This window comes from Humulus lupulus, chromosome X, assembly GCF_963169125.1.
Source record: "Humulus lupulus chromosome X, drHumLupu1.1, whole genome shotgun sequence".
NCBI classification, from domain to species: Eukaryota; Viridiplantae; Streptophyta; class Magnoliopsida; order Rosales; family Cannabaceae; genus Humulus; species Humulus lupulus.
This window is the reverse complement of record NC_084802.1, coordinates 201,312,952-201,339,362: the sequence shown is the minus strand read 5'-3', so window position 1 is coordinate 201,339,362 and position 26,411 is coordinate 201,312,952. Positions and strand designations below refer to the sequence as shown.

General features: G+C 35.8%; 1 protein-coding gene across 1 annotated transcript; it reads right to left on the bottom strand.

Moving 5' to 3' along the window:
• Positions 1-22,833: 22,833 nt before the first annotated feature.
• LOC133804866 (aldehyde oxidase GLOX1) lies at positions 22,834-24,366 on the bottom strand. The gene has a single exon (XM_062242983.1). It carries the CDS (start codon positions 24,322-24,324, stop codon positions 22,834-22,836), a length of 1,491 nt encoding a protein of 496 aa, XP_062098967.1. The 5' UTR covers positions 24,325-24,366.
• Positions 24,367-26,411: the final 2,045 nt, after the last annotated feature.

Genomic DNA, 26,411 nt, shown 5'->3' with positions numbered 1-26,411 from the left:
TTGGTGCATCAATTCTCTTTTGACACCCTGAAAAGTTTGAACATTCCTTTCAAGCCAAAGTTGCCAACATAGAGCTAGTTTTGAAGATTGGTCATTACAGAAAAACATTTTAATTGATGAGTAATAGCATAGACTTCCAAGAAATATGTAACTGCATGTTTTATGGGAAGAAAAAACTGCAGAAGCATGTACGAAAACATGTTTGCAGGCAGTAAATACAAGGCAATTTTTTTTTTAAGAATATACATGCTAATCCCGAAGGGAAAAGTAATTGAGATTAAAGTAAAAATTCTTCATTGTAAACTATCTTACGAATACAAATACATGACACATTAACCCATAGAAGTACCAGAACAGAAGACAGACCCAGATATTTAAAGCTTCTTCATTGATGATAAATAACAAATTAATAGTCCAGTTTGCTCACGGAGGTAGTCGTTTGAACTTTAAATAATAATACGGCAGCTCAACAATATAAAGCATTGGAGGTCAAGTCCCTTTACAATGTCACTATGTACCAAAGAAGTAAAGTTATACTTACAACAGGGACATTATTATGCCCATGGTCAGCTAGATTGAATGAGACTTGTGTTTTTCCTTTCTATAGTTATTTTTAAGAAAATGAAATCCTACTCACATGGAATAGCAGAACCCCCAACACACCATATGCTAAGGGCAAAGCAGAATCAACAAATGGCAATAACAGCTCCATATCTGGTGCCTAACTGCATTTGGATCTGTGAAATATTTCACCACCTCTGGTGGAAGACTATTGATATGTTTAACAAAAAGGTATGTTATTGAGAATAATTAGTAAAATGATATCCATTTCAATGAACCATTTATATGATAAGGAAAGATACCAATGGTAATATGTAGAAATATCAGAAAGTCTATAAAATATCGTTATACCTGAGATGCAATTCCTAATTCCACAGAAGAGCCAATTGTAATAAGGAATAACAAAAGAGCTATTACATATTGCCAAAGTGTTGTTGGCCCTGGTTCTGAGACTTCTTTCTGCAGCAGGCCAAAGCTAACACGTGGCCCTCCATGTGGGTCTGGACCTTCTGAGTTAGGTTCTTCCACCATAAAAAGGTTGTATTTGTCCCCAGTGACCTCAACCAGCTGACTTTGGAGTTTGGCAAACACTTCTTCTCTGTTCCCCCTTAAATTCCCAACAAAAAGAACACCCTCACCAAGGTCTCCAAAAGGCTCTTCTTTGGTCACCCAGGATGTAGAATACCCGAAGAGCTTGTCCTTAATGAGCTTTACATCTACAGGATCAACCTTCTCTGGTCCAAGAAGCTCCATCAATTTAAAAGAGTAAACTTGGAAATTGCTGTAAGTCGGTCCAAATGATGGTGGTGTTGGTGGCTGAAGAAGAAATATTTTGATAGATTAGGGTCAACTTTTCCATTGTTTTATATTTGTTGATGTATGCAAACAAATTCAGCTATCCTCTTTCTCCCAATGTCCTATTTCTCATTATTGATATCATTATATCATAGAGTAACATGGCATATCAGGATGCTCAGTTCTAATCAATTACCTTGCAAGAAATAATCATGGGCAGTATATGGTAGATTAGTTACAACCATATGCTTCTCTCGGGAATAAGAAAAACTAAAAAAGAGCAAACAATCTCCCAAATAAGATAGTTTTGCTTTAGACTGCTATCAAGTAATTTTCCTAAATAAGTTAAAAGTGAAACTTCAGAACCTTATGTTTCAAAGCACTATTTTCTAGGAAAAAAATTGATAGGGAAATGACCGAGGAAAATATTTTGCTAAATAGTTTCTTTCGCAACTTACATCACTTACATCTTTGTCAATCTAACAGTGAAGAAAAATGAAAAATCCAAACTTTCACTGAATTTACATCCCTAAATTTCCTCCTTCAACCCTCTTTATAATGAAAATCCCATAAATCTTGCTTTTCCCTTTCGTCCTTAAAATCACGTTTCGAACAGACCATAAGGAATAACAAAAGTAGAAATTGATTTTGCTAAGTCCATAATTCCATTCAAGCGACACAAAAAAAAAAAAAAAAAAATCTTGAAATAGATACTTACAAAAATACTGCTGAATATAGATAACAGATAACGAAGAAAAAAGATACTCTGGAAGAAATTGGAGCAGGCTTCTCGGACTCAAGCTTTGTCTGCGGTGTCTCTTCGGCCTCTTTCGGGGGTTCTGTTGTCGCCGTTGTCGAAGTGGTGGAGGCTACGAGTCAGAGAAAGAACTCGTGAGGCAGAGAAGCTCCACTCTGGAGCGTGACTTCGTGAGGCAGAGAAAGAGCTCCACTCTGGAGTGTGTCTTCGTGAGGCAGAGATGAGTTGAGAAGACTTCGTGAGGTGGAGAGACGAGACGAGAGTGAGCGATGGAGGCTGAGAGAAATTTTTCGGGCAACTTAGATTGAGGGATTAAAATTTGGCAGATGAGACTCAATTTTTTTTTTTCATTTGGCGCCTGAGGTTTATTCATATGGCGCCAAAATAATATATTCCGTGTATTTTTAATCACCCACCATTAATAGCACTTCTAAATGTATGCTATTTTTTAATGTAATATATACTAAAAATTGTTGTAGTGAGCTCAGGTCTTCCTCCTCTCTTTCCAGCTGGTGTGTTGGGGTCAAGTCGTTGCTGGCACGGTGAACCGTTCGTTGAGATTTGGTTGCAAGTCCCTTATTCTTCATATCTGGTTGCTTCGCCCCTTCTTCTTCTTTGTCTTTTGTCGCGATGCAGACCTGGTGCCCTTCGTTGCGGTGAACACTTCGTTTAGTTGAGGTCTTCGGATAGGCAAACACTTCGACATTCTTGCAGTCTTCAACGAGGATATTGGCTTTGTTGAGGGCTTTGTGGGCAAAAGTCAAGATGAGGATGACTTTGATTTTTTTTCTTTCATTTTTCTGATTTGGTTGTCTCAAAACTTGGAAATGAAGCATGTCAATTTTTTGGGGGCGATTTTCTAGGTAGATCTTGGGGAGCAAAAACTTATGGGGTTTGGAAGAGCTGGGAAGTTATGGTTCCTAGCAGGAATAAAAATTTCCGAGGGTTTTTAGATTTTGATTTGTGCTTTTGAATCACAGTAGAATGTGATTTGTTATTGTGTTTTGGGGCATATTTGTTTTGTTCTTGTGAATAAATTTCAGTGGTGTTCATCTTGCTCGAGTTTGAGAAGAAAGCTGTGGAATAATAAATCTGTGGATTAATGAGATTTTGAACATTGATTTTGATTATGGGTTTGATTATTCAGATTTGAGATGATCATTTGTTTTAATTAACTTTTGTTTAAGATTTTACTTTTTTTTTAATTGAGTTACCATATATATTAAACTTTTAATTTTGTTTTATTTTATTTTTAAATTAAACATTACATTATTTAAATTTATTTAAAAAATTTTAATATTAGAAATTAATTTAATAGAAAATTAAATATTAAAATTAATTTTTTAAAATTAAAAACCCAAGGGTATTTTGGTCATATTTAAAAAAAGTTACACCAAAATATGGTCGAGGGTACTCTTTTGTTCCATTTTGCAAAACACAAGATCTAAATTGTCATTTAACAGAACATAGAGTTCGATGGGTAACTTTTGCAAAACACAGGGTCCAAAATGGTATTTACCGTATGTTTTATTAGAAAAATAGTTATAAAAAATATATTTATTGTAATTATCTTAATAAAAATAATATTATTTTCCATATAATAATAAAATATCCTTAATAAATTGAAATTTAAAAATAATAAAGAATTTTTTTAACTCTTTTAATGAAGTGGTTACTGTTTGACCAAAATTTTCAATACATAAACCTTGTGTTAGTTTCGATTACATGTTTTAAATCTAAATGACTCATTTAACGAGTTGAGCACTATTTTAATTACACAGTGTAACAGTTCTGGATTAGGATAGAGTTACAGTCACAGTGGATTATAATTGTAATTATATGTTTAAAAACATTTTGTCCAAAGTTTAAATCAGTACACTGGATTTTACTGATTCAGTAATTTACGATAAGATCTACTTACACATCTGGTGTGATGTCCTATCTAGGACATTGAGCAAGTAGATAAGAACGAGTGTATTTTGTTATATTGAACTTGACCGATATTGATTATTGATAAGATAAGTAAGTATTATTATTATCTAATCTAATTATATCATAACGTTGACCATATGTCAATTCTGTTGGGAATTGTGCCCTTAAAGCAATTGTAGTTGACAATGGTTTTAATGAAATAAATGAATGAATTGAATTATTGTATACATGCAATTTATGTACCATATTATTGCTAATAATATTAAGTAAATATCAGAAAATTCCCAAGTTCATCTATGTGGTTTCAATCTCATATTGGTATGAGAGGATTGGGGTTGAGACAATGAACTTAAATAGTTCGCAGTAAAATAAAGTTATAAAATCTTTAGATTAATTACTGCTAGTACGGTCCACTCGTATTATGAATACATGTGACCTAGATCCGGATTACTAGTGTAGTAGGACACTTTAGTGGAGATACTTTACATGCTGAGAGTATGTAGAACTGGACCAGATGTGATTTAATAATACTTGTTTAAATACTGTTTCGTAGTATTGTAAAACATATCAACTGATGATCATATGCAAATTGATCTTAATCCTTAAGTTACTATGAACTCCTATATATGCCACTTGATCCTTTGATTCATGCATTACGGTTTGTCAGAATGATCAGGCTAAGAACTATTGTTTTGGGGACTCAATGATGTATATGGCAGGGGACACAACTTAACAGATATGTAATCTATACCTTCCTATAAATTGAATGATGATTCCCTAGTGGGTTGACTTTTGGAATTGAAAAGGTTATTGACGTAAAATTCATAATCAGATTATGAATTAACCTTCACTAGTAAAGTCAAGGGTACACTAGGAATCAAGATATAATTAAAAATGACAAAACGGTAATTTTATTCCCACTTAATTATGAATCATCAATAGACGATTAATTTTTATGTAATGATTATATCAATTGACACTTTATGGTTACAATAAAGTACTTAGTAAATATATGTCTTTAATTCTCAAGAGTTCACTCTCATATTTATAGTGGAATAATCATGAGAATAATAAATATGATTATTGAATCAAATAAATTTTGTTAATAATCTTTTATTTATTAGAGCTTGGAATTATTGGTCTATAGGTCCCCTGGGCGGCTCTGTCAACACTAATCAAGTTAGAGTTGATACAAGAGTTAAATTGTGAATGAGCTATTTGAGAAAATATTTATTCTTTGGGATAAATGTGTAATTATGTGATAATTGAGGTTGCACAATTTATTAATGCATTTATGCAATTTTCAAAATTGTGTAGAATTAGAATAAATTGACTTTAATAAATTATTTTATTTAAATGTGAATGAATAATTAAGGATAGTCAAAATTGATTTTGATTATTATATTTATTTATTTAATAATAAGATGATAATGGAAATTCAAATTTTGAAATTTGAAATTTGAAATTTAAGCTATTATATTTTCCTTAAAAAGTTGTTACCTTATTTGGATATCTAATTGTTTACCTAAAATTGGCTCCTGATGACGTGGCAAGAATTTATTACACGCGGTTGGCACATGGCAACGTAAGTGAAGGGATGCTGTTCGCCTATCGACCAAATGTCTATTGCTTCATCATATCTAGCGATTAGATGCGACCAGTCTGGTCGCATGCTTCGATCTATTTCCTTTAAATATATGTAATCTTGTAATGACTACATTTATTATTTTCTCTTTATTACCTTGATGCGCTGATATTAAGGATAATTAAGGCCCATTGACCCATGTAACTCCCTTGAGCCTATAAATATGAATGAGAAAGCTCAAGGAAATGACTTTTGAACCTTGAGCTTGAATACTCATAGAAAGAGCATAGTGTGATTGTCCACCGAAAAGTTGTAATTCTCCTAAGGCTTGTGAAACTCAAGAACTCTAGTTCTTTGATCACGACGTTGGGATTCAACACCAATAATAACACTAAGTGGACATAGGTTATTACCACATAGTTGGGGCCGAATCATTATAAATCATTTGTGTCACCTCTTTACCATTTGATTCCTTTCTTGATTTCTTTTTGTTTCTTTGTTGTTATTTTGACTCCGTGTCGTTGGCCAAATCAAGGGTCAACATTAATTAAAATAAAAAACACATGAAAAAATAAAAATCCCATTTTTTAGGGATATGCCACACGCATAGGGCTTGGATTGCTCTATGCGTGTGGCACATCTGATCCCATATGATGTTATCGGATATTGATTTTTTTATTTTTATTTTTAATTAATTAATAAAACATTTTTAAAAAGGGTTTTAAAATGGAATGTTAGATTTTTGTCTATTATTATTATTATTATTATTATTATTATTATCATTATAAAAGATAACTGATTTTATTATTATTATTATGCTAATAATGCCTATATATTCTATATGATAGAAAATAGAAACAACAAGTTTTTAATAGAGAAGAAAAATCTATCATCTTTTTCACAAAATCAAAAAGCTTTTCTCTCTAGCCTACAATCAAAGGTCTCATGTGTTGAGAATACTTTTGATTCCCAAAATTGATTCTTGTTCTCTATGTGCCCACCCACATCTTGAGGTGTAGAGAACGTCTTGGAAAATCTAGGTGTGAGTACTCTAGCAAGGATAGGAAGATCAAAATACATACGAAAAGATTCAATGATTCTTGATAGGCTACAAGAGGTAAATCATTTCGTATTATTTTTATATACATATTATATATATTGATTAACATATTGCATATTAAAAGATCCTAATATAAAGTTTTTTTTATGAATTTTTTTTGTTATATACCATTATCGTAATTTTTGTTGCGCACTAGGAACCATTCCTAGCAATTGGTATCAAAGCCATCTTTAATCACTGCATATGTTAATTACTATTTGTGTATGAATCGTTTAGTTCTTAAGAGTTGGTTTTCATGGTGTTGTTGGGTTAGGAAAAGTTCCTAAATTTTCTAGATATACAAAAATTGTAATCCATTTTGGGGCATAAGAATTTTGTAATTTTTTTTTTAAATTCTGGAAAATTCTGTAATGGCCCGAGCCCTGAGCACAAACCCCGAGGTCCGAGCCGCTGCCCCTTCAGCCGTACGCACGCCTGCGCGCCTAGCCACCTGCGCACCCAGCGCGCCCAACGACCCTGTGCGCCAGCACCTGCCTCTAGCCGCACCCCTGCCAGCCGTAGCCCAACCATGGACCACACGTTAGGGTTTGTGTCATGCAAACCCTAATGAATGTGTAATTATCCATTTGGGCATGTTTAAGCCCAATATAATTAAAAGTGTTTTAATTATATATTTTGAGTTAATTGTGATGAGTCCAAATTCCAATTGGGTCTCAATAACTTGTTGGGTATTAAAACCCAAAGTTTAATTATTTTAAATTTGTTTAAAATAATTAAAAGGTTATTTAATTCAAAATGGTTAATTAAAATGGTAATGACCCAAAGACTAAAAGAGAAGGTCCAAGATAAATGGAGTTTCTCTTTATTAGGTCTTGGTTAGTTTAATTATTTTTGTGTATTTTTTGCAAGTGTTATAACTTTCTAGAAATACCCAAAACACGCAACCCACATTTATTTATTAATTTATTTGCTTGAACATGATTAAATTGTTTAATTCTTTATCATGCATAATAACATGCCATACATATTACCCACATAGTACATATTAAGCATTTTTTTAAGAAACATGCTTATTATTGATTATATGTTTTTATTTGATAATTCATATAATTAATTTAGTCTTAATTAGTTAAGATGGTAAAAAGAATTTAAAGTTGTTTATTTTCTTATTTAATAAAATTGTTTTATTAAATAAAATGGTATTCTATTTAAAAAGGCAAAATAAAATCTAGGGCACGGTTATTTATTTTGCATAATATAATTAGTATTTATTAGAATATCATTTGGTAAAATTAATTTAATTAGTTTTACAACCTAATTGAAAAATATTGATTTTGAGAAAAACACAATTTTAAATAGTGAGTGGGAGAGGGAATTATGACAATAAGTCCCATGGTCCCCATTATTGGTTGAACACCGAGAGGCATAGGAAGGGCCTCGTGTCGCCTCCGTTTGCAGCCTCCCTAAGGAAGGACTTCCGAATATGTTTATTTTATCTCAAGGTTGAATCCTCATAAAAGAATAAGATTAGTGATGTATTTCAAGTTTGATTGACCCTAAGGCACACTCTCGAGTTAAGTCATTGATCGAAAAACAATGGGTTACACTTCGAAGATGTATCTAGGCTTTCAAGCGCGACTAGTGCATCTTGACCAAACTAACGGTAATTCATAAGTCAAAAGAGAAAAACGAGTTTTTAAGTTTTCACTTATGGAGTTGATATCTTGTCTCAAGATTAATTTGTGATTAGTCTGACCTTCCCTAAGGTGGTCCATTAATTTTCAAATTAAAATCGTGGACTAGTAATTAATTTTTTATGTGTTATTTTATGTGTTGCATTCATGCATCATATTTACTATTCAAAATATAACTTGATATTTATTATATGCATTAATTCATTATATTTTATTTATTTAATTTTCAGTAATATATCCAATCCAAACCCTATAACTACTTTACTTGCCAATGAGAAATTGACTGGTCATTACTACATGAAATGGAAATCAAACATGAACATTGTTTTGATATGTTAAAACTACATGTTTGTCCTTAATGAGGAATGTTCTGAGGTTCCTGCTTTCACTGCTGCCAAAACTGCTAGAGAGAAATATGACAATTGGATCTTATCTAACAATAAGGCCAAATATTATATGCTTGCTAGTATGAGCGATGTGCTCAGAAAAAAGTTTGAAACTGCTGAAACATCCTATGAGATTTGGGAATCTCTACAAGGCATGTTTGGCCAACAATCTGATAAGTATAGACATGATGCTACTAGAAGCTTCATGAATATGAAAATGAAGAAAAATGTTTCTGTCAGAGAACATGTCCTAGATATGATCAACATATTGCACGATGCAGAAATCCGTGGTGTGACCATTGATGAAAGAACTCAAGTAAGTGTGATACTTGAATCTATCACACCAACTTTTGCGGCATTCACTACCAACTATGTTATGAACAAATTGGAGTACAATATGACCCAACTGCTAAATGAGTCACAAACTTTTGAGTCTCTAAACAATAGTTCCACTGAGGTTGAGGAGGAAAATGTTGCTGAAACCTAGCATTCCACTTCAAATGGTAATTCAAAGAAGAGGAAGGGTGGCCAAGGAAAGGACAAGAAAAAGGTAAACAACCAGAGAAGACCAACAAGTCTTCCAAGAAGAATAATTCTGCAAAGAACTCCAAAAAGAAGGCACCGAAAGGAGCATGCTTTCATTGTGGAGTTGATGGTCATTGGAAAATGAATTGTCCTAAGAACCTGGCTGAACTGAAAGACAAAAAGACGAAAGATAAATTTGATTTACTTGTTTTAGAATCTTGTTTAGTGGAAGGTGATTTTTCATCTTGGATAATTGATTCTGGAGCCACTAACCATGTTTGTTTTTCTTCGCAGATTCTTAGTATTTCAAGGAAGCTAGCTCATGGAGAGGTGACCATGAGAGTTGGAAGTCGACAGGAGATCTCGGCAACTGAAGTTGGAAAAACTCGCCTAGATTTTGATAATAATAAATTTATTGTGTTGGACAATGTTTATTTTATTCCTGGATTTACTAGAAATTTAATTTCCTTATCAAAATTGCATGAACAAGGTTTTAATGTTTCTTTTAATAATAATTCAATTGTTATTTCAAAATATGGTTTTGATATTTGTTCTGCAAAGTATGAAGGCGGACTTTACAAGTTAGAGTCCAACGTTGAGCATGTTTATAATTCAGAATGATTTAAAACTGCAAATCCTAGATCTATTAAAAGACAAAATACAAATTTCGATAGTGAAACATATCTGTGGCATTTGAGATTGGGACATATCTTTTAATAAAAATTTCCAAGTTCATCTATGTGGTCTCAATCTCATATTGGTATGAGAGGATCGACATTGAGATAATGAGCTTAAATAGTTCGCAGTAAAATAAAGTTATGAAATCTTTAGATTAATTATTGCTAGTACGGTTCACTAGTATTATGAATACATGTGACCTAGATTTAGGTTACTAGTGTAGTAGGACACTTTAGTGGATGTACTTTGCATGCTGAGAGTATGTAGAACTGGACCAGATGTGATTCAATAATACTTATTTAAATATCGTTTCGTAGTATTATAAAACACATCAACTGATGATCATATACAAACTGATCTTAGTTCTGAAGTTACTATGAACTCCTATATATGTCACTTGATCCTTTGATTCATGCGTTACAGTTTGTCAGAATGATCAGACTAAGAATTATTGTTTTAGGAACTCAATGATGTATATGGCTGGAGACATAGCTTAACAAATATGGAATCTATACATTCTTATATATTGAGTGATGATTCCCTATTGGGTGGGCTTTTGGAACTGAAAATGTTATTGACGTCAAATTCATAATCAGATTATGAATTAACCTTCACTAGTAAAGTCAATGGTACACTAGGAATCAAGATATAATTAAAAATGGTAAAACGATAATTTTATTCCCACTTAATTATGAATCATCAATAGATGTTGATGATACTGAGACCACAAATGATATACCAATATTGCAAGAAGTTAATTCTTCTTCATTTCAGTTGTGGGTAGAACTTCCAATTTTTGACAATCTTCAATATGATCGGCTTGATGTCAATTCGACTGAAGTGTACAATGTCGACGATTTGGTTGGTGAAGGGTCAAATGAATTTTTTGTCGATGATGAAGTTGAATTTGAAGATGACATGTTGGTTGAGTATGAAGATGATGAGGATGACGACAATGTTCTAGTCGATAGTGATAGTGATAGCGGTGTCCGTAATGATGTTGTAGTTAGTGATGATGAGGACAGTGATATGTAATTTGAACAAATATTTGTAACTTTTTATTTAATTCAATGAAAAATTTATTTATTATCATTAATTAATGATAGTATTAGATATACATACACATGCACCTAGTGGATGCCTTGGGGATAGTCATTGTAACGCCCTGGTTACTCCAAGACCGTTACTGTGATCATTTGAACCATGCTTAACTCGCTAATCGAGTTCTTTGGTTAAAAATGTGCATCTAGGTGTCATTAATAGGTTAAGGTGAAAAAATCAATTAAAAGGAAAATATATATTTTATTTAAAACATAAAACTGTTCATGGGCCCATGAAAGCGTTTATAAGTTATTTACAATCCAAAATGGTCATTAGAGTTTAAAATTTACAACCCGCCGACCTAAGCAGAAAAAAAAGAAGGGTAAACCCTCTAGTTCCTCTGAGAAACTCCTTGGCTATGGTGGCCAAGCGGCCGCATATATACACATCACCACCTAAGCTCTCCACTCAAGGCTGGGTGAGATTTTCTTTCCCTTTACCTGCGCCACATTGCATTTAAATATTATCAAATGATGATCATTATAATCATACAGAGCTTATAGCTCTGAACAGATGAGTGACTATTACTTAGTGATTACGTTAACCAGGAAGGAGCGTATAGCTCTAATCAGATGAGTGATTTAACACTTGAGGTTCTGGTAAACCGTAATGAGTGACTGACGAGCAAGTCACTACGAGGCTCGGCACCCATAACCATGTGACAATTCAGTCACTTAGACCTTCTGGCCCTAGCTCCAATCAAATGAGTGACTGCTGGGTAAGTCACTCGGGCTCAACACCCATAGCCATGTAAATAAATAGTCACTGGGGCTCTCTGGCCCTGACTCTAAGTGACTAGCCTTAGGCTAGACAAGCGCTTTTTAGTTTTCAACGAACTTGAGGTCGGTCCCGCATTAATGCTCATTTGAGTCATTCAATGCAGATGTCGATTAGATCTAATCTTTGTCGGCTTGCATTAAACACGCTAAAACCATTCTTGACTTATGAGTTAATACCATGTGACTAGTGCTCAGTACTACTGCCGAACTTGACTAATGAGTCCCAGCTTCACAGTTAATACTGACACCATTGCCAATTCTGACTATTTAGTTAGTGCCATGCACAGGTGAGCAAGACTTGCTAAGAATTCGATATGCAATCAATGTCCACATTTAAACATTCAACATGCCTCAAGAATAACCATGCATGTCGCATATGGGGTGCACTTTTCTTACATCTGGTTCGAGCGAGAATTAATAAAAGAACGACCCTTGAGAACGATCAACCTTTTAGTTCCTTGACGGTCACTTGGTCATAACCAATTATGAGATTCCATCAATAAATGAATAACAAAGGTTCCCGGACCAAAACCTAGCCTCCGAGACATCGAATCCTACTAAACCGGGTTGTAGGATCGATCCCGAGGCCTAAGGTTTGAATCCCCAAGCTAAAAACCCACTTTTGGCCAAAATGCCACTAAGGGCCGCAGCCTTCCCTCACCATGCTGCGGCCCACCTCCTCAACCAGAAGTGGCCGTACAACCTTTCCTCAGCAAGGGCCGCGACCCAAAGACCCAACAACTTCTCCCTTCCTCTTCCTCAAGCTTGAGCTGCGGCGCTCTAGAAAGAGCTGCGGCCCCACCTGAAACTCAGCCAAAAACCCCAGTTTTTCCCCTTCGAACTCATTTCGAAACCCCATAAAATCTCTCCCAATATCACCAAGAAAAGCCACCAACTATTACCACAACTTATCTACCATATAAGCATCAAAACCTAAGCCCTACACCAATCAAAACTTCATCAAATTCTCCATTTTAATGATCAAAACTACAAACCTTAAAACCAGCACAAAAACAGGGCAAGGCACTATAAAATGGAACTAGAACCTTACCTTAAGCTTGAATTGAAACCTCTTCAATAGCCGAACTCTAGTCTAAGACCTCAAGCTTCAACCTCCAAGCTTGAATCCCCAAACTTGCTTCAAAATCCAAAGGAAGGAGAAGAGAAATGGTGAGGATCGTGAGGAAGGAAACAAAGCTCTGTTTCTACAGCCTTCAACCTATATATAGCCTATGTCAAAAGACTAAATTACCCTCCATGCTTAAATCCTCTCTTAACAACCCCAAGGGCAAAACTGTCATTTTCTACCTGTCTCGTTAATCATAATTAACACTCTCAAATTCCCGCTATTCTCAAATACCAATAAAATTATATCCCATTACCCTTTAATTCCTGGTAATGCTCTAGTCACTAAACCACCCCAAGACTCACCCCGAGCCTCGAGCTTAAACCTGTTATGACCAAACCGCTAACTTGTTACTCAAAGATCGTCTCATGCTGAATGGCTCGAAAAAATCCACATTATTATGTGGCCTCAATAATAGTTCATCAACATGCATGAAAATACACAATTACGCCCTCAACGAACCAAATTACCAAAATACCCCTATGATGAAATGTGGACCCATATGCATGCATTTAACATCATAATATAATATAATTCACATATATAATCATTTAATGGCATAATAAATCAATTATGGCCCTCCTGACCTACTAATCCAACCATTAAACCTCTTTAGGGATTTTGGGGCATTACAAGTCATTGTATTCATGTACTGGTACTCATTTTTTCAAGATATTTGATGAAATATCTTGAAAAAATGAGTATTAGAACATGTCTGCTTACTGTCTCCAAGGGATCCACTAAGTCAGAATAGGGTAGGTTGGGAAAGATAATAAGTAATAAATGTTAATTTTATAAATAAAAAAGATAATAGACATGCACCTAGTGGATGCCTTTGGGATAGTCAATGTATTCATGTACTGGTACTCATTTTTTCTAGATATTTGATGAAATATTTTGAAAAAATGAGTATTAGAACATGTTTGCTTACTATCTCCAAAGAATCCACTAAGTCAGAATAGGGTAGGTTGGGAAAGACAATAAGTAATAAAATGTTAATTATATATATATATATATAAAGTAATAGACATGTACCTAGTGGCTGCCTTGTGTAACGCCCTAAACTCCAAGGACCGTTACGGTGTGCCTTGTAAACAGTGCTAAGCTTGCTAATCGAGTCATTTGGCCAAAATTGTGTAACTAAGTATGATTAGCGGGTTAGGGATTAAATTTTTTGATTAAGATGTAATGTTTCATTAGAACGTTTACTATATACATTGGGATCCCAAAAATATAATTTAAAGGTCTATTACAAGAAAATATTTACAACAAGCCGATCTAAGCGGCAAAATAAGGTTTAACCCTAGTTCCTCTTTCAAACCCTCGGTCGTGGCGGTCGAGCAGCCGCATATGTACACGTCGTGACCTAAGCTCTCCAACTCAAGGATGGTCCAATTTTATTTTGCCTTTACCTGCACCACATAGCACCCGTGAGCCGAAGCCCAATAAGAAAACTCAACATGCTCATGAACATTAATAACATGTCATCGAAACATAATGTGCATGCCTAGCAATAATAGCTTCCATCATGCATGCAAATAAGTTCAAACAAATGATTATGGGGTCCTGCATCTGAATAGAAGACTAATGAGTCATTCTCTGAGGACCTGCTTCTTGAATAGATGACTAGTAAGTCAATCCTGATGTGGGTGACTAATGAGTCACACCCTGCATAGGTGACTTATGAGTCACACTCAGTATAGATGACTAATAAGTCATACCATGTGTAGATGACTAATGAGTCCATCTCTGTCTAGGTGGCTAATGAGTCACACTCTGTATATGTGACTTATGAGCCACACTCTGTATAGATGACTAATAAGTCTATCTCTATGTGGATGACTAATGAGTCATACCCTGTATAGGTGACTAATAAGTCACACTCTGTATTGGTGACTAATAAGTCACACTCGGTATAGATGACTAATAAGTCAATCTCCGTGTGGATGACTAATGAGTCATACCCTGTATAGGTGACTAATGAGTCACACTCTGTATAGATGACTAATAAGTCTATCTCTATGTTGATGATTAATGAGTCATAACCTGTATAGGTGACTAATGAGTCACACTTTGGAGGTCCCATACCCTCCTAGCCATGTGACATGTAGGTTACCTTAGCCTTTCTGGCTCTGGCCCTAATTAACTAGCCCTTAGACTAGACAAGCGCTTATGAGTTTCATCGACCTTAGGGTCAGTCCGACATTAATGCTCATTTGAGTCATTCAATGCAGATGTCGATTAGATCTAATCTTTCTTGGCTTACGTTGAGCACGCTAAAGTCGTTCCTGACTTATAAGTCAGCACTGTGTGACCAGTGCCCAGTACCACTGCCGAACTTGACTAATGAGTCACAGCTTCACAGTTGATACTGACACCATTGCCAATCCCTGACTAATAAGTCAGTGCTTCCTCATTTAGGTAATACAAACATACATATATCATATGTCAAATATTCAGATATAAGGCATTCGGCATGCTCATTCAGTAATCAAAAGCATAATTATAATCATGCACAATTACAAAGACTCAAGCTCTGATCAATCTCATAATCAACATTCATGCCATGCCCTAATCTCGTGTATCTTATGCATTTTCAATGCAACCAATGTCCACATATAGAGCACTCAACATGCCTCATGAATAACTATGCATGTCACATATGGGGTGCAGTTTACTTACCTCTGGTTCGAGCGAGAATTAGAACAAGAACGACCCTTGAGAATGATCGATCCTTTAATCCTTTAGCGGTCACCTAGTCATAACCAAATAAAATCTCCAATTAATGAAAATCAACAATAATATGGTCTTGATCTAAACCCCACTCTCGGGACCCCGAAATGTACCCACACAGTGAGTAGATTCGATCCCGGGCCTTAAGGATTGAAACCCCGAGCCAAAAACCCTTAAAAACACTTAAAACAGAATTCTAGAGGAACAGAGTAGCGCTACAGCTCTGCTCAATAGCGCCCCAGCGCTATACTCAGAACCCTAAACCGCCCAAACAAATCCTGTGTAGCGCTATAGCGCCCTCTAATGGGGGCGCTTTAACGCTACCTCCAGAACAACTCTCCCCTTAAACCTCCTTCTTCGACTCCTTAAATTCTAACTCGATTCCAATGCTTCCAAACCCTAATTTTGGTGCTAAATGAACCCAAAAACCATCCTCACATGTCCCAAGCATCACAACCACACGAACCCTAGCCAAAACTCCAATCAAATCCCAACTTTCTAACTCAAAAACCAGATGAAACTTAACTAAGAAAACAGAGCAAAAGCAAGACTTCTAATGGCTAAAAACTCACCTCAATCTCAGCAACACACCCTCTTCAATGGTGGATCATAACCCTAGCTTATCCCAGCTTGGTTCCTTGGCTTGGTTCCTCAAGAAGAGCTTGAAAATTCAAAGAGAAAAAGAAGGAAAAATAAGTACGGAAGAAGAGGGAGAGATGCTCTGTTTTTTGACAAACTTCTACAGCCTTAATGGCTGATATCTATCTTAGGGGTGAAAAGACCAAAATACCCCTAGGTCAATTAAGGGTTGCTAAAGGCTCCCAAGGGAAAAATTGGTATTTCCCACTTATCTCGTTAATCATAATTAACGCTCTCCAATTCCCGCTATTCTCAAACACCAATAATTTATATCCCATTACCCTTTTATTCCCGGCAACGCTCAAATCATTAAAAACACCCCGAGACTCATCTCGAGCCCCGAACTTAAACCTGTTATGACTAAACCGCTAATTAATATTCCATGATCGTCTCATGCTGAATAGCCCGAAAAAATCCACATTATAATGTGGTCTCAACAATATGTCACCGACATGCATACAAATATACATTTACGCCCTCAACGAGCCAAATTACCAAAACACCCCTGTAACGAAATGTGGACCCACATGCATGCATTTAACATCATATTATAATATAATTCACATAAACATGCATATGATCACTTAATAACGTAATAAATCAATTATGGCCCTCCCGACCTCCTAATCAAGGTCCTAAACCTTATTAGGGATTTTGGGGCATTACACCTTGAGGATAGCCAGTGTATTCATGTACTGCTCCTCATTTTTTCAAGATGTTTGAGAAACATTTTGAAAAAATGAGGAGAAGTACATGACTGCTTACTATCTCCAAGGGATCCACTAGGTTGGAATAGGGTAGGTTGGGAAAGACCATAAGTAAAAAAATGTTAATTTTATAACAAAAAATAATAGACATACATAATTTGAATTAGTTAATTAATGAATATTTTAATGTAGAATGGCCGAACCAAGTAATGACACCGGTGGTGGCTCCAAGAGGGGCAGGGGAGCTTATTACGGTGCCATTATCGAGAAGGAGTTGGCCACCAAAAAAGTTAGCCATCTGAAAGTAGATGTAATGCCTCGAAATCCCTAATGCGGTTTAGTGGCTGGATTAGTAGGCCGGGAGGGCCATAATTGTTTAATTATGCCATTAAATGATTATATGCATGTTTATGTGAATTATATTATAATATGATGTTAAATGCATGCATGTGGGTCCACATTTGATTGTTAGGGTGTTTTGGTAATTTGGCCCGTTGAGGGCATATTTGTGTATTTTGGTGCATATTGTGATTTATGGATGAGATTCCATTATTATGGGGATATATTCGAGCTATTCAGCATGAGATAGTCTTATATTGTAAATTAGCGGTTTTGTCATAATGGGGTCATTTATTGGGATATTGAGTAATGGGAATGTTTATTTGATGATAAATTGGGAGTTATTGAGATCTGGAGGAAATTCTGGGAGTTTTGACTATTATGTCCCCAGTGGTGTTTTTGGGACCCCGAGCATTAGGTTTTATATGAGGTTACTTAAGCCTGAAGTAGTTCGTCAGATAGAACCGTACGTTTAAAACACCTTTCTTTCTATCTCGTTAACCTTTGTGACGTTTGTGGCAATTTCGAAGAAATCTTGAGTTCTAGGAGTCGGAATCAAGCGAGGATCGAGGCATAACGATCCTAGGAAAGATTAGAAGCTTCTTGACCGAAGGATTTAACGAGAAACAACCCAATCAAAGGTAATCTAAGCTTTAAGTTTTGAGTTTTTAGAGTTTCTAAGCTTTGAATTGGATTTTGTGAATTGATGAGTTTTTGATTCGTTTGAGCCTCGGGATTTGATGATTTTGGATCATTGGGATGTTTGGGAACTTTGATTTTTGGATTTGGAAGTGTTTAGGTATGTTTTTGGAAGGTTTAGGAAGGGAGAAAACGAGGTTATGGCTGGTTTCTGGGTGGGGGCCGTGACCCTGTTCTTGGGCGTCGTGGCCCAAGCTGAAGAAGCAGGAGGAGGAGTTTTGCTTGTGCTGGACGCCGCGACACTGGGTAGTAGGCGCCGCGGCCCTTGCTCCTGGTGTGGCTGGGGGACACTACTCAAGGTTCTAGGGTCGCGGCTCAAGTAAGGTTTTGAGGCCAATCTGGTGTTTTGATCATGGGAACTCAGTTTTAGGCCTCGGGATCACTCCTACTACCCGGATTAGTGGGATTCGATGTCCTGGAGGCTAGATCTTGGTTCAAGAACCTTTGTTATTCATTTTATTGATGGTGTCCCATATTTGGTTATGACTAGGTGACCGCTAAAGGACTTAAAGGTTGATCGTTCTCAAGGGTCGTTCTTATATTAACTCTCGCTCGAATCAGAGGTAAGAAAACTGCACCCTGTATATATGACATGCATGGTTGTTGTTGAGGCATGTTGGTTATTAAATGTGGACATTGATTGCATATTAAATGCTTAGCAACTCCTGCTTACTTGTGTATGGCACTGACTAGTCAGGGTCAACATTGGTCGCGTATTACTGACCTGAGAGTCAGAAACGACATAAGTGTCTTGAACGCAGGGTCGATAAAAGATTAGATCTAATTGATATCAACGTTGAATGACTCTAGGAGCATTAATGATGGACCGACCCCAAGGTCGATGAAACTTATAAGGGCTTGACTAGTCTAGGACTAGTTACTCAGAGTCAGGGCCAAAGGCCTAGGTGACAGTTGTCACATGGCTAGGGTGCGGAATCCCATGGTTGTGACTCTATGGTCATGTGGTAGGTTATATTGGTGACTAGTTCATCGAACACTTATCTTGATAAGCTAGTGAAAGGATCACTTATTTGAAAAGCCCAGGCGACCCTATCGTCACATGACTAAAGGGAATGGAACCCACCTTAGTGACTTTTCAACTGTCACTCCTTTATTTTGGCTGAGAGTCCTGAATGATTATTATAATCATTGTTGATATTATATTTATGCAATATTGTATTTTTCTTGTTGGGCCTTGGCTCATGGGTGCTATGTGGTGCAGGTAAAGGGAAAGAAAAACTCACCCAGCCTTGAGTAGAAAGCTTAGGTGGTGCTGTGTACATATGCGGCCGCTTGACCACCACGGCCAAGAAGTTCTCAGAGGAACTAGGGGGTTTACCCTATCTTTGCCGCTTAGGTCGGCGGGTTTGTAAATTTGAAACTGTAATGACCATTTTGAGTTAAATAACTTGTAAACGTTTTGATGGGCCCATGAACAGTTTTATGTTTTAAATAAAATATATCCTTCCTTTTTGGTTGGTTTTTCCACCTTAACCTATTAATAACACCTAGAAGCACATTTTTAACCAAAGAACTCGGGTAGCGAGTTAAATTCACGGTTCACCGTAACTGTCCTAGGGTAAACGGGGTGTTACAGTAGAGCTTGATGCACAAACTGGAAAAGCTATTCAAACATACGACAAGTGGTTCAACAATTCCATGGCTCGTTATATGTGTGACATAGTACCCCCAACTACACTAGCTTGGGAACAAGTAACGCCAACTGATCTCCAAGTTATTCGGCATAGGTTATCTGTAAGCATTTTTTAAATCTTTAATAACTCACTATTAATTATTTTGTCTATCTTCATAATATTTTAACAAATTCCAAATTTAATTGTGATTTTAGGACAAATTCATTTATCCACAAGACAATCAAGTAATCAACAATGCATGGTAAGACAAATGCAAAAGCATCTGAGTGATTGACGCCACACAATGAAGAAACACTAGGTAGAGGTTGGAGGAGAGGTGGACAATGAGAGAGAGAAGTCGAAACCTTTTGGGTCGATTAGTTCTTCTGATTGGGCAATTCTATGTGATTTTTGGGCTTCTGATTCTCAGCAGGTATACCTTAGTTTTTACATTAATGTTTAATTATAAAATTACAATCTAGATTAATGAGTATTATTTTCTGTTTGAAGCGTATATTGAAGAGAAATAATGAAGCTCGAGCAAAAATGACCATACAAGGAGGACACAGATCCAAATCCATCGTTGCTCATGTTTATGATCACATAAATTATAATAACCTATATCTTTACATTTACGAAAATATTATAAATGTAACAATGTTTTAATAATTTGATTTTTTAGATCGACCTGTCTACTGGCCAGCTTCCGAGCATGATCAACACATTCGAGCACCTCCACAAGAAGAAGGATAAGTGGATTAGTGATGAAGCAGCGACAAAACATGTAAGTTGCCTAACCTTAACTAATTTATGATCATTTAACTTTAACAAATTTTAGTAAATAATTAATAAATATTAATTATTAATTGGTTATGTATTAATTATTAATTAAATTTATAACAATTAAATCTTTATAATCTATGTGCCAATATTTTTATGATTAATGATTGTGGACTAAGATAAAAAAAAGAACGTAACTAATGATGTCCCCGTATCAGGGAGCTTATGGGCTAAGTTTGTTTGTTCATAAAAATCCATATCTAAATCACAAACATGCGAATATTGTTGATGTATATGTTTAGAGACGTAAATTCCCCATTAATGGAATTAACTGCTCTTACTATATATATCAACAATATCTTCATTATTGTGATTTAGATATGGATTTTCATGACGAAATTAACTTTAACCCATTTGCTCCCTGATACAGGAACAAAATTAATTACATTCTTTTCCAATCACTGGTATGCAGTCATTAATGATAGGATGTTGGCATATAGATAATAAAGTTCTACTTTATATGTAGTTATATTAAAAATTTCTAAGTTAGATTTTCAAATAATGTTATATTGGAATGTGATATATGTGTTTTTTGTTGTGCAGACTGAGATGATCGAGCATCGAGCATCGTAGAGTGCGACCCGTGTATTATTTGCTGCTTCTTGTGTTGGTGATAATGTCGACAGTCAGTTCCCGCCTGATATGGATATTGTCATGGATGTCCTTGGGCCTTGCTTGCGTTATAAGAAAGGGTTTGGGGGTTGCCTAGGTTGAGGGCAATTGACGCAAAGAGGGCAGCATCTTCATCAACTTCTCAAATGTCTATGCAATTGCCCTGAAGTGGACACCATTTTGCAGCAAACTCAGGACATTAAGCAGGAAAATCAGAACCTAAAGAAGTATACGACTAAACTTGAGAGTCGTCAACGGCGTCAAGATGTACTGCTCAGTGCTTTGTTGAAGCAGGTTGGTGTATTGACTCCTGGTTTCACTGTCAACTTACCAGAAGAGGATCTGGACGAGGACGATGATGCTTACGGGGGCGGGGATGATGAGGAGAACAGTACACATTTGTAGAACTTTTTTATTTATTTAAAGTTTAATTGATTAGAGATTTAATTTACTAAACTACACTTTTATATTTTCATGTTTGGTAGAGACAATAAACATTAATAGTTATAAAATATATTTTATTTATTTATAAAATCTTAAATTTTATTTTATTTCTAATTAAATAATATTACTAAAAAAATTAAATAATTATTAATATATTAAAGTCGAAATTACTAATTTTATTTTCAATATATTAATATTAATTAATAAATTTTGATTTTAATATATTAATAATTATTTAATTTTTTAGTAATATTATATCAAAAAAATTATTTAAAAAATACTTTTACCGACGCAAAATTACGTCGGTAAAAGTCTCAACTTTTACCGGTGCAAAAACGCACCACTACATATATTCACATTTGCCGGTGCAAAAACGCGCCACTATAGATATCCACATTTTCCGGTGCAAATTTGCGCTGCTAAAAGTATTTTTTACAATTTCGCGGAAATTTTTTTCGTCGGCGTATCTGTATTTTTTCAGGTAGTTTTGCGTCGCTAAAAGATACATTTGCTAGCGCAGTACATTTCGCGTCGGCAAAAGTCTCATTATCAATAGATGTATGCAGTCACTTTTTGCCGACGCAAAAGCGCGTTAGAAAAGCTCAGGGGCTTTTGTTGGTTGCGCTGGCAAAAGTCTCTTTTTTATAGTGATGCAATTGTCCCTAATTTGTAGAACTTCTTAGGCATTCGCATTTTCTTAATTAAATAATAGGGGCAGGAGTGGTTCCGCTCAAGTACAAGACGTGTCTACATTGGTGGCCTATATATATATACATTACTAGATTTTTCCAAATTTTCATATTTTTTATTATTTGGTTTCCTTTATATATCCAGTTTGTTTTAAAAAAATCCATACTGTATGTGGAAGCTATACCATTGATATATATATATATATATATATATATATTATATAGTTTAAAAGATTTGTACCAAAATCAATCTCAATGTGAGTTGTTGAATAACTCTCAAACCTACTTATTAATAACTTTTATTCTTAGAAAACTACTCTTTTTTTAGCAAATTCTTAGAAAACTACTTAATTGTTAATATTTGATAGCGAGTGAAGTATTAGCAAAAATAGATTGGATTTCAATCAACGTGCAACTCTAACGTGGTGATCATCTTATTATTATACACGTAATAATTAATAAATGTTAATTACACACAAAAGATGATAAAAAATAATGTATGTGGTTTTCTTCGGTTGTTATTTGAGATGGACCCAAATGCCGTCGCTGGGAATTTCTTCATGAACCACAAATAAAAGATAATAACCAGAGGGAGCAAGATTAGGGGAACCGGGTGTCGTAGCCTCAACTTGGTAAGTCGAATCCTTTAAACTTTTCACTATTCCTGTCACTTGCAACACCAAAAGTCTTTGATTCATGGAAAAAGAGTGAGTTGCAAACGATGGAGAAACTAATGTCGTTGATACCAATGTTTTATCTAATTTTCCCTTCACTTGAAACTGAACTGTAAACTTCTGAGAGTATGTAAGCTCAGTCTGAGCAGTGACAATAACTGGGCGAAGTTTTGGTTTTTCCAAATACGAAGGACTGTATGCCTCTAAGCTCAACTCCGTCGGATAACGAACTCCGGTGAATTCGTAGCCCGCATGGGGGTTGCTACCGCCGACAAGAACCCGACCGTCGCGGAGAAGCACCGCCGTGGAGTGGTACAATCGTGCAATGTTGCTCGGGGTTTGAATTTCGAACCGTGACCCAGTGTGCTTATTGGGTTGGTATAAAACCGGATTCAATACAGGTTCTTCGGCCGACTCCCACCCAGCAGTTCCGTTTCTAGCTCCGTTGATAATCAAAACATTGCCGTTTGGAAGCAACGTCATGTCTCCCAAGACTCTAGCTAGAGGCATTTCCTCAACGACCCAGTTTGGAGTAGGGTCGTTCATTTTGATCCGGGCACATGTTTTTAATGCCTCGACAAATTTCCCTTTCAAGGCTTCAGAATAAGACCCTTTCGGAGCTCCACCACAGACCAAAACTTCGGCATCCACATTCTTGGTCTGAGTATTAATATTAAACGGCAAAAGCACCGCGGACCCAGTGCTTGGGTATGACCTCGGGTCCCCGCCAGGTATTTGCGGGTACGTTTTTACCACTTGGTTTGTCTTGTAGTCTAGCAATATTGCTCGGTTGTTGGCGAAAACGAATAGGTTTCCATCGACGTTGAGGAAAACAAATGGGTATAGATTGTTCTCTATTCCCTTGTCGTTTGTTTGAGCTAAGAAAGGTAGATCATAGAACTTGTTGTCAATATCTTTAGGATAAAACTCATAGTTGAACTGTCTCCGGCCACCGAGGATTATCACCCTCCCATCTGGCAGAACATGATTGGTTGAGTACCACCGACTCTTCTCCAGTCCGAGGTCTATCTCTTGCCAATCACACTCAGTATTACCACAGGGATTGAAAACCCTCACCCTTCGTTCTCCTTCGAAGGAACCACCGGTTTGGATTAGGGTTCCGTTCTCCATGACTGCGCCGGATGAGCACCACACGTTGGTCTGAACAGTGAGAGGCCGGAAGGTATTGGCGGTAACGTCGTACTCCGCCGAGTGCGCGGTGCAGTTTTTGGAGTTCTTAGGACATTTTCCAGCCGGCAACGACAAGTTAGAGCTTCCGAAGTCGGTGCGGTCGAAAATGACGACACGGTCGTTGTTGAGTAGCTGCATGTGCATGGCTGAAATACCGATGCTTGTTTGAAGAACATTCCAACTGCCACCAACACCACGAACTCCGCCATTGCCACTGGCACCACCCTTGCTTCCGCCAGTTCCGGCAGTAGATTTACTGGATGGTTTTTGTTGGGAGGAAATTATATTGTCTATGCCGCGTAATTGAAGAAGGCTTCGGCGGCCATAGGTTGCATTGGCGAGTGGTGGTAATAGGGTTGAAATAAGTATGATGGGAACGAGGAAGGAAAGACTGAGACTTGTCTTCATTGTTTTGCTGTGTAAATTATAACTATAGAGCTTATTTTTTTTGGCTCTATGTATTAGTAGTATTGCTGCTTTGAGCCGTTGATGCTTAGTTTATATATATACTTATATTATTTTGAGTCTTTGTATAAATTATTATTAACTAATAATAAGGGCTAATTCTTTGGGATCGTTTCGGTATTTTATAATATATATAAATTTAAAGTCAGAATGTTTGATATACTCTGTTCCTTATTTGAGTTTATAAAAGATCTTATAATTTGTGTCTAGGAAGATGCACATGTATGTTTCCCACGATCCTCAAATTAAATTATATATTAGGTGTATAATATATATTGCAGCTTAACAAGCTTAATCCAAATGAAAATTCGAGGAAGGTATATTGTACAAGTTTAATTAATTAGCTTAATTAAAATATATAGTACTGCTTAATCCTCAATGTATGATGCTTGTTTTAAAATTTTATTGCAGAATATGATGTTCTAAAATTTTATTTTGGATCGGGTACAATTAATTTGGTTGGTGATAATGATTTTGTTCTCTTGTTTTATTTTGTCGCAATTGAAAGGTTTAATTATTAATTAGTGGAAGTGAAGAATAAATATATTCTTTTTAATATTTCAAATAAATATTGAATAGTTAATTTGTTTTTAATTATTTTCTGCTGCACTAGATAAAAGAAGAAGTCGTGGATTATTCCATTTAATGTTTTTCCCCGAACTAGATTTATTTGTTTGTTACAATGAAAATTTGTTAAAATCTACTTCAATATTTTTGTATCAATATGTCAACCAAAAAATTTGAAATTTCTCATGAATCTTAAATTGCATTAGTAAAAAAATGTATACTTCAGGTAAAGCTAAGGTATGTATAATGTATGTGCCTTTTTGCTGTACCTTTATTTATAATGAAATAATCTACGTCACTTTAGTCTCACAATAAATTCTTTTATATATGTTAGAGGTCAGGCATATTCCCAAACGATGTTTGTTTTTTTTTTTTTTTAATAATTATTCTGATGCATGATTGATTTTTTATATAAACGTTATCTGTTGAGATTATTTAGACGTGCAATCAATATAATTAATTTTTTCTGTTAATTTAATTATTTCCATCTCGAACGCGGCTAGCCTAAGAAAAAACCTAGATTGAGAGTTTCTTCCCCTCATGAGTGGTGAGCCGACTTCTCACTTGTTTGTTTGTTTCTCATCAGTCTCTGGCGTTTTGGTATCTCGATGAACAACAAAGATGGCGACGGGTCTCGCTCTTGGTGTGGCTTAGTTTCTTTGGCATGGAGTTTGGTTCAGTCCTCAAGTGTGGAATGCTTTCTAGCTTGTCGCCTCTTTGTGCTGGTTAAGGGGTCGATTCTAGCGGGCTGTGGTAGTTTGGCTATGGGTCCATGGCAAGGCATGGCTTTAGAATGAGTCGACATTGGTTGTGGCTCTGTGATGCCATTGTTGTCGGCTTCGAGGTCATAAGGCTTAGGGTGGAGGAGGGTGATTGTTTGTGTTGTTTTGTACAACGTACGTTTTGGTGGATTTTGAGGTTTTAGAAGTGTTTTCATAATTATAGTGTTTATCTTGGACTGTGCTTGGATGGATCTCCTTCATATCTAGATCTGGGTGTTGTTTCAGTAGATATTGATTTCTTGATTTGTGATCTGTCGGTGTGTTGTTGGGTTTTATATGCCCTTATAAAATCATGTCGGACATGTAACACGATTTTATATTGTCATCAATAAAAGAAGTAGAAATTATTTAGTTTGAGAACCGTGTTTTGCTTGTTTGTCTTATTACATGATTATTGGAATAATACAAACATTTATA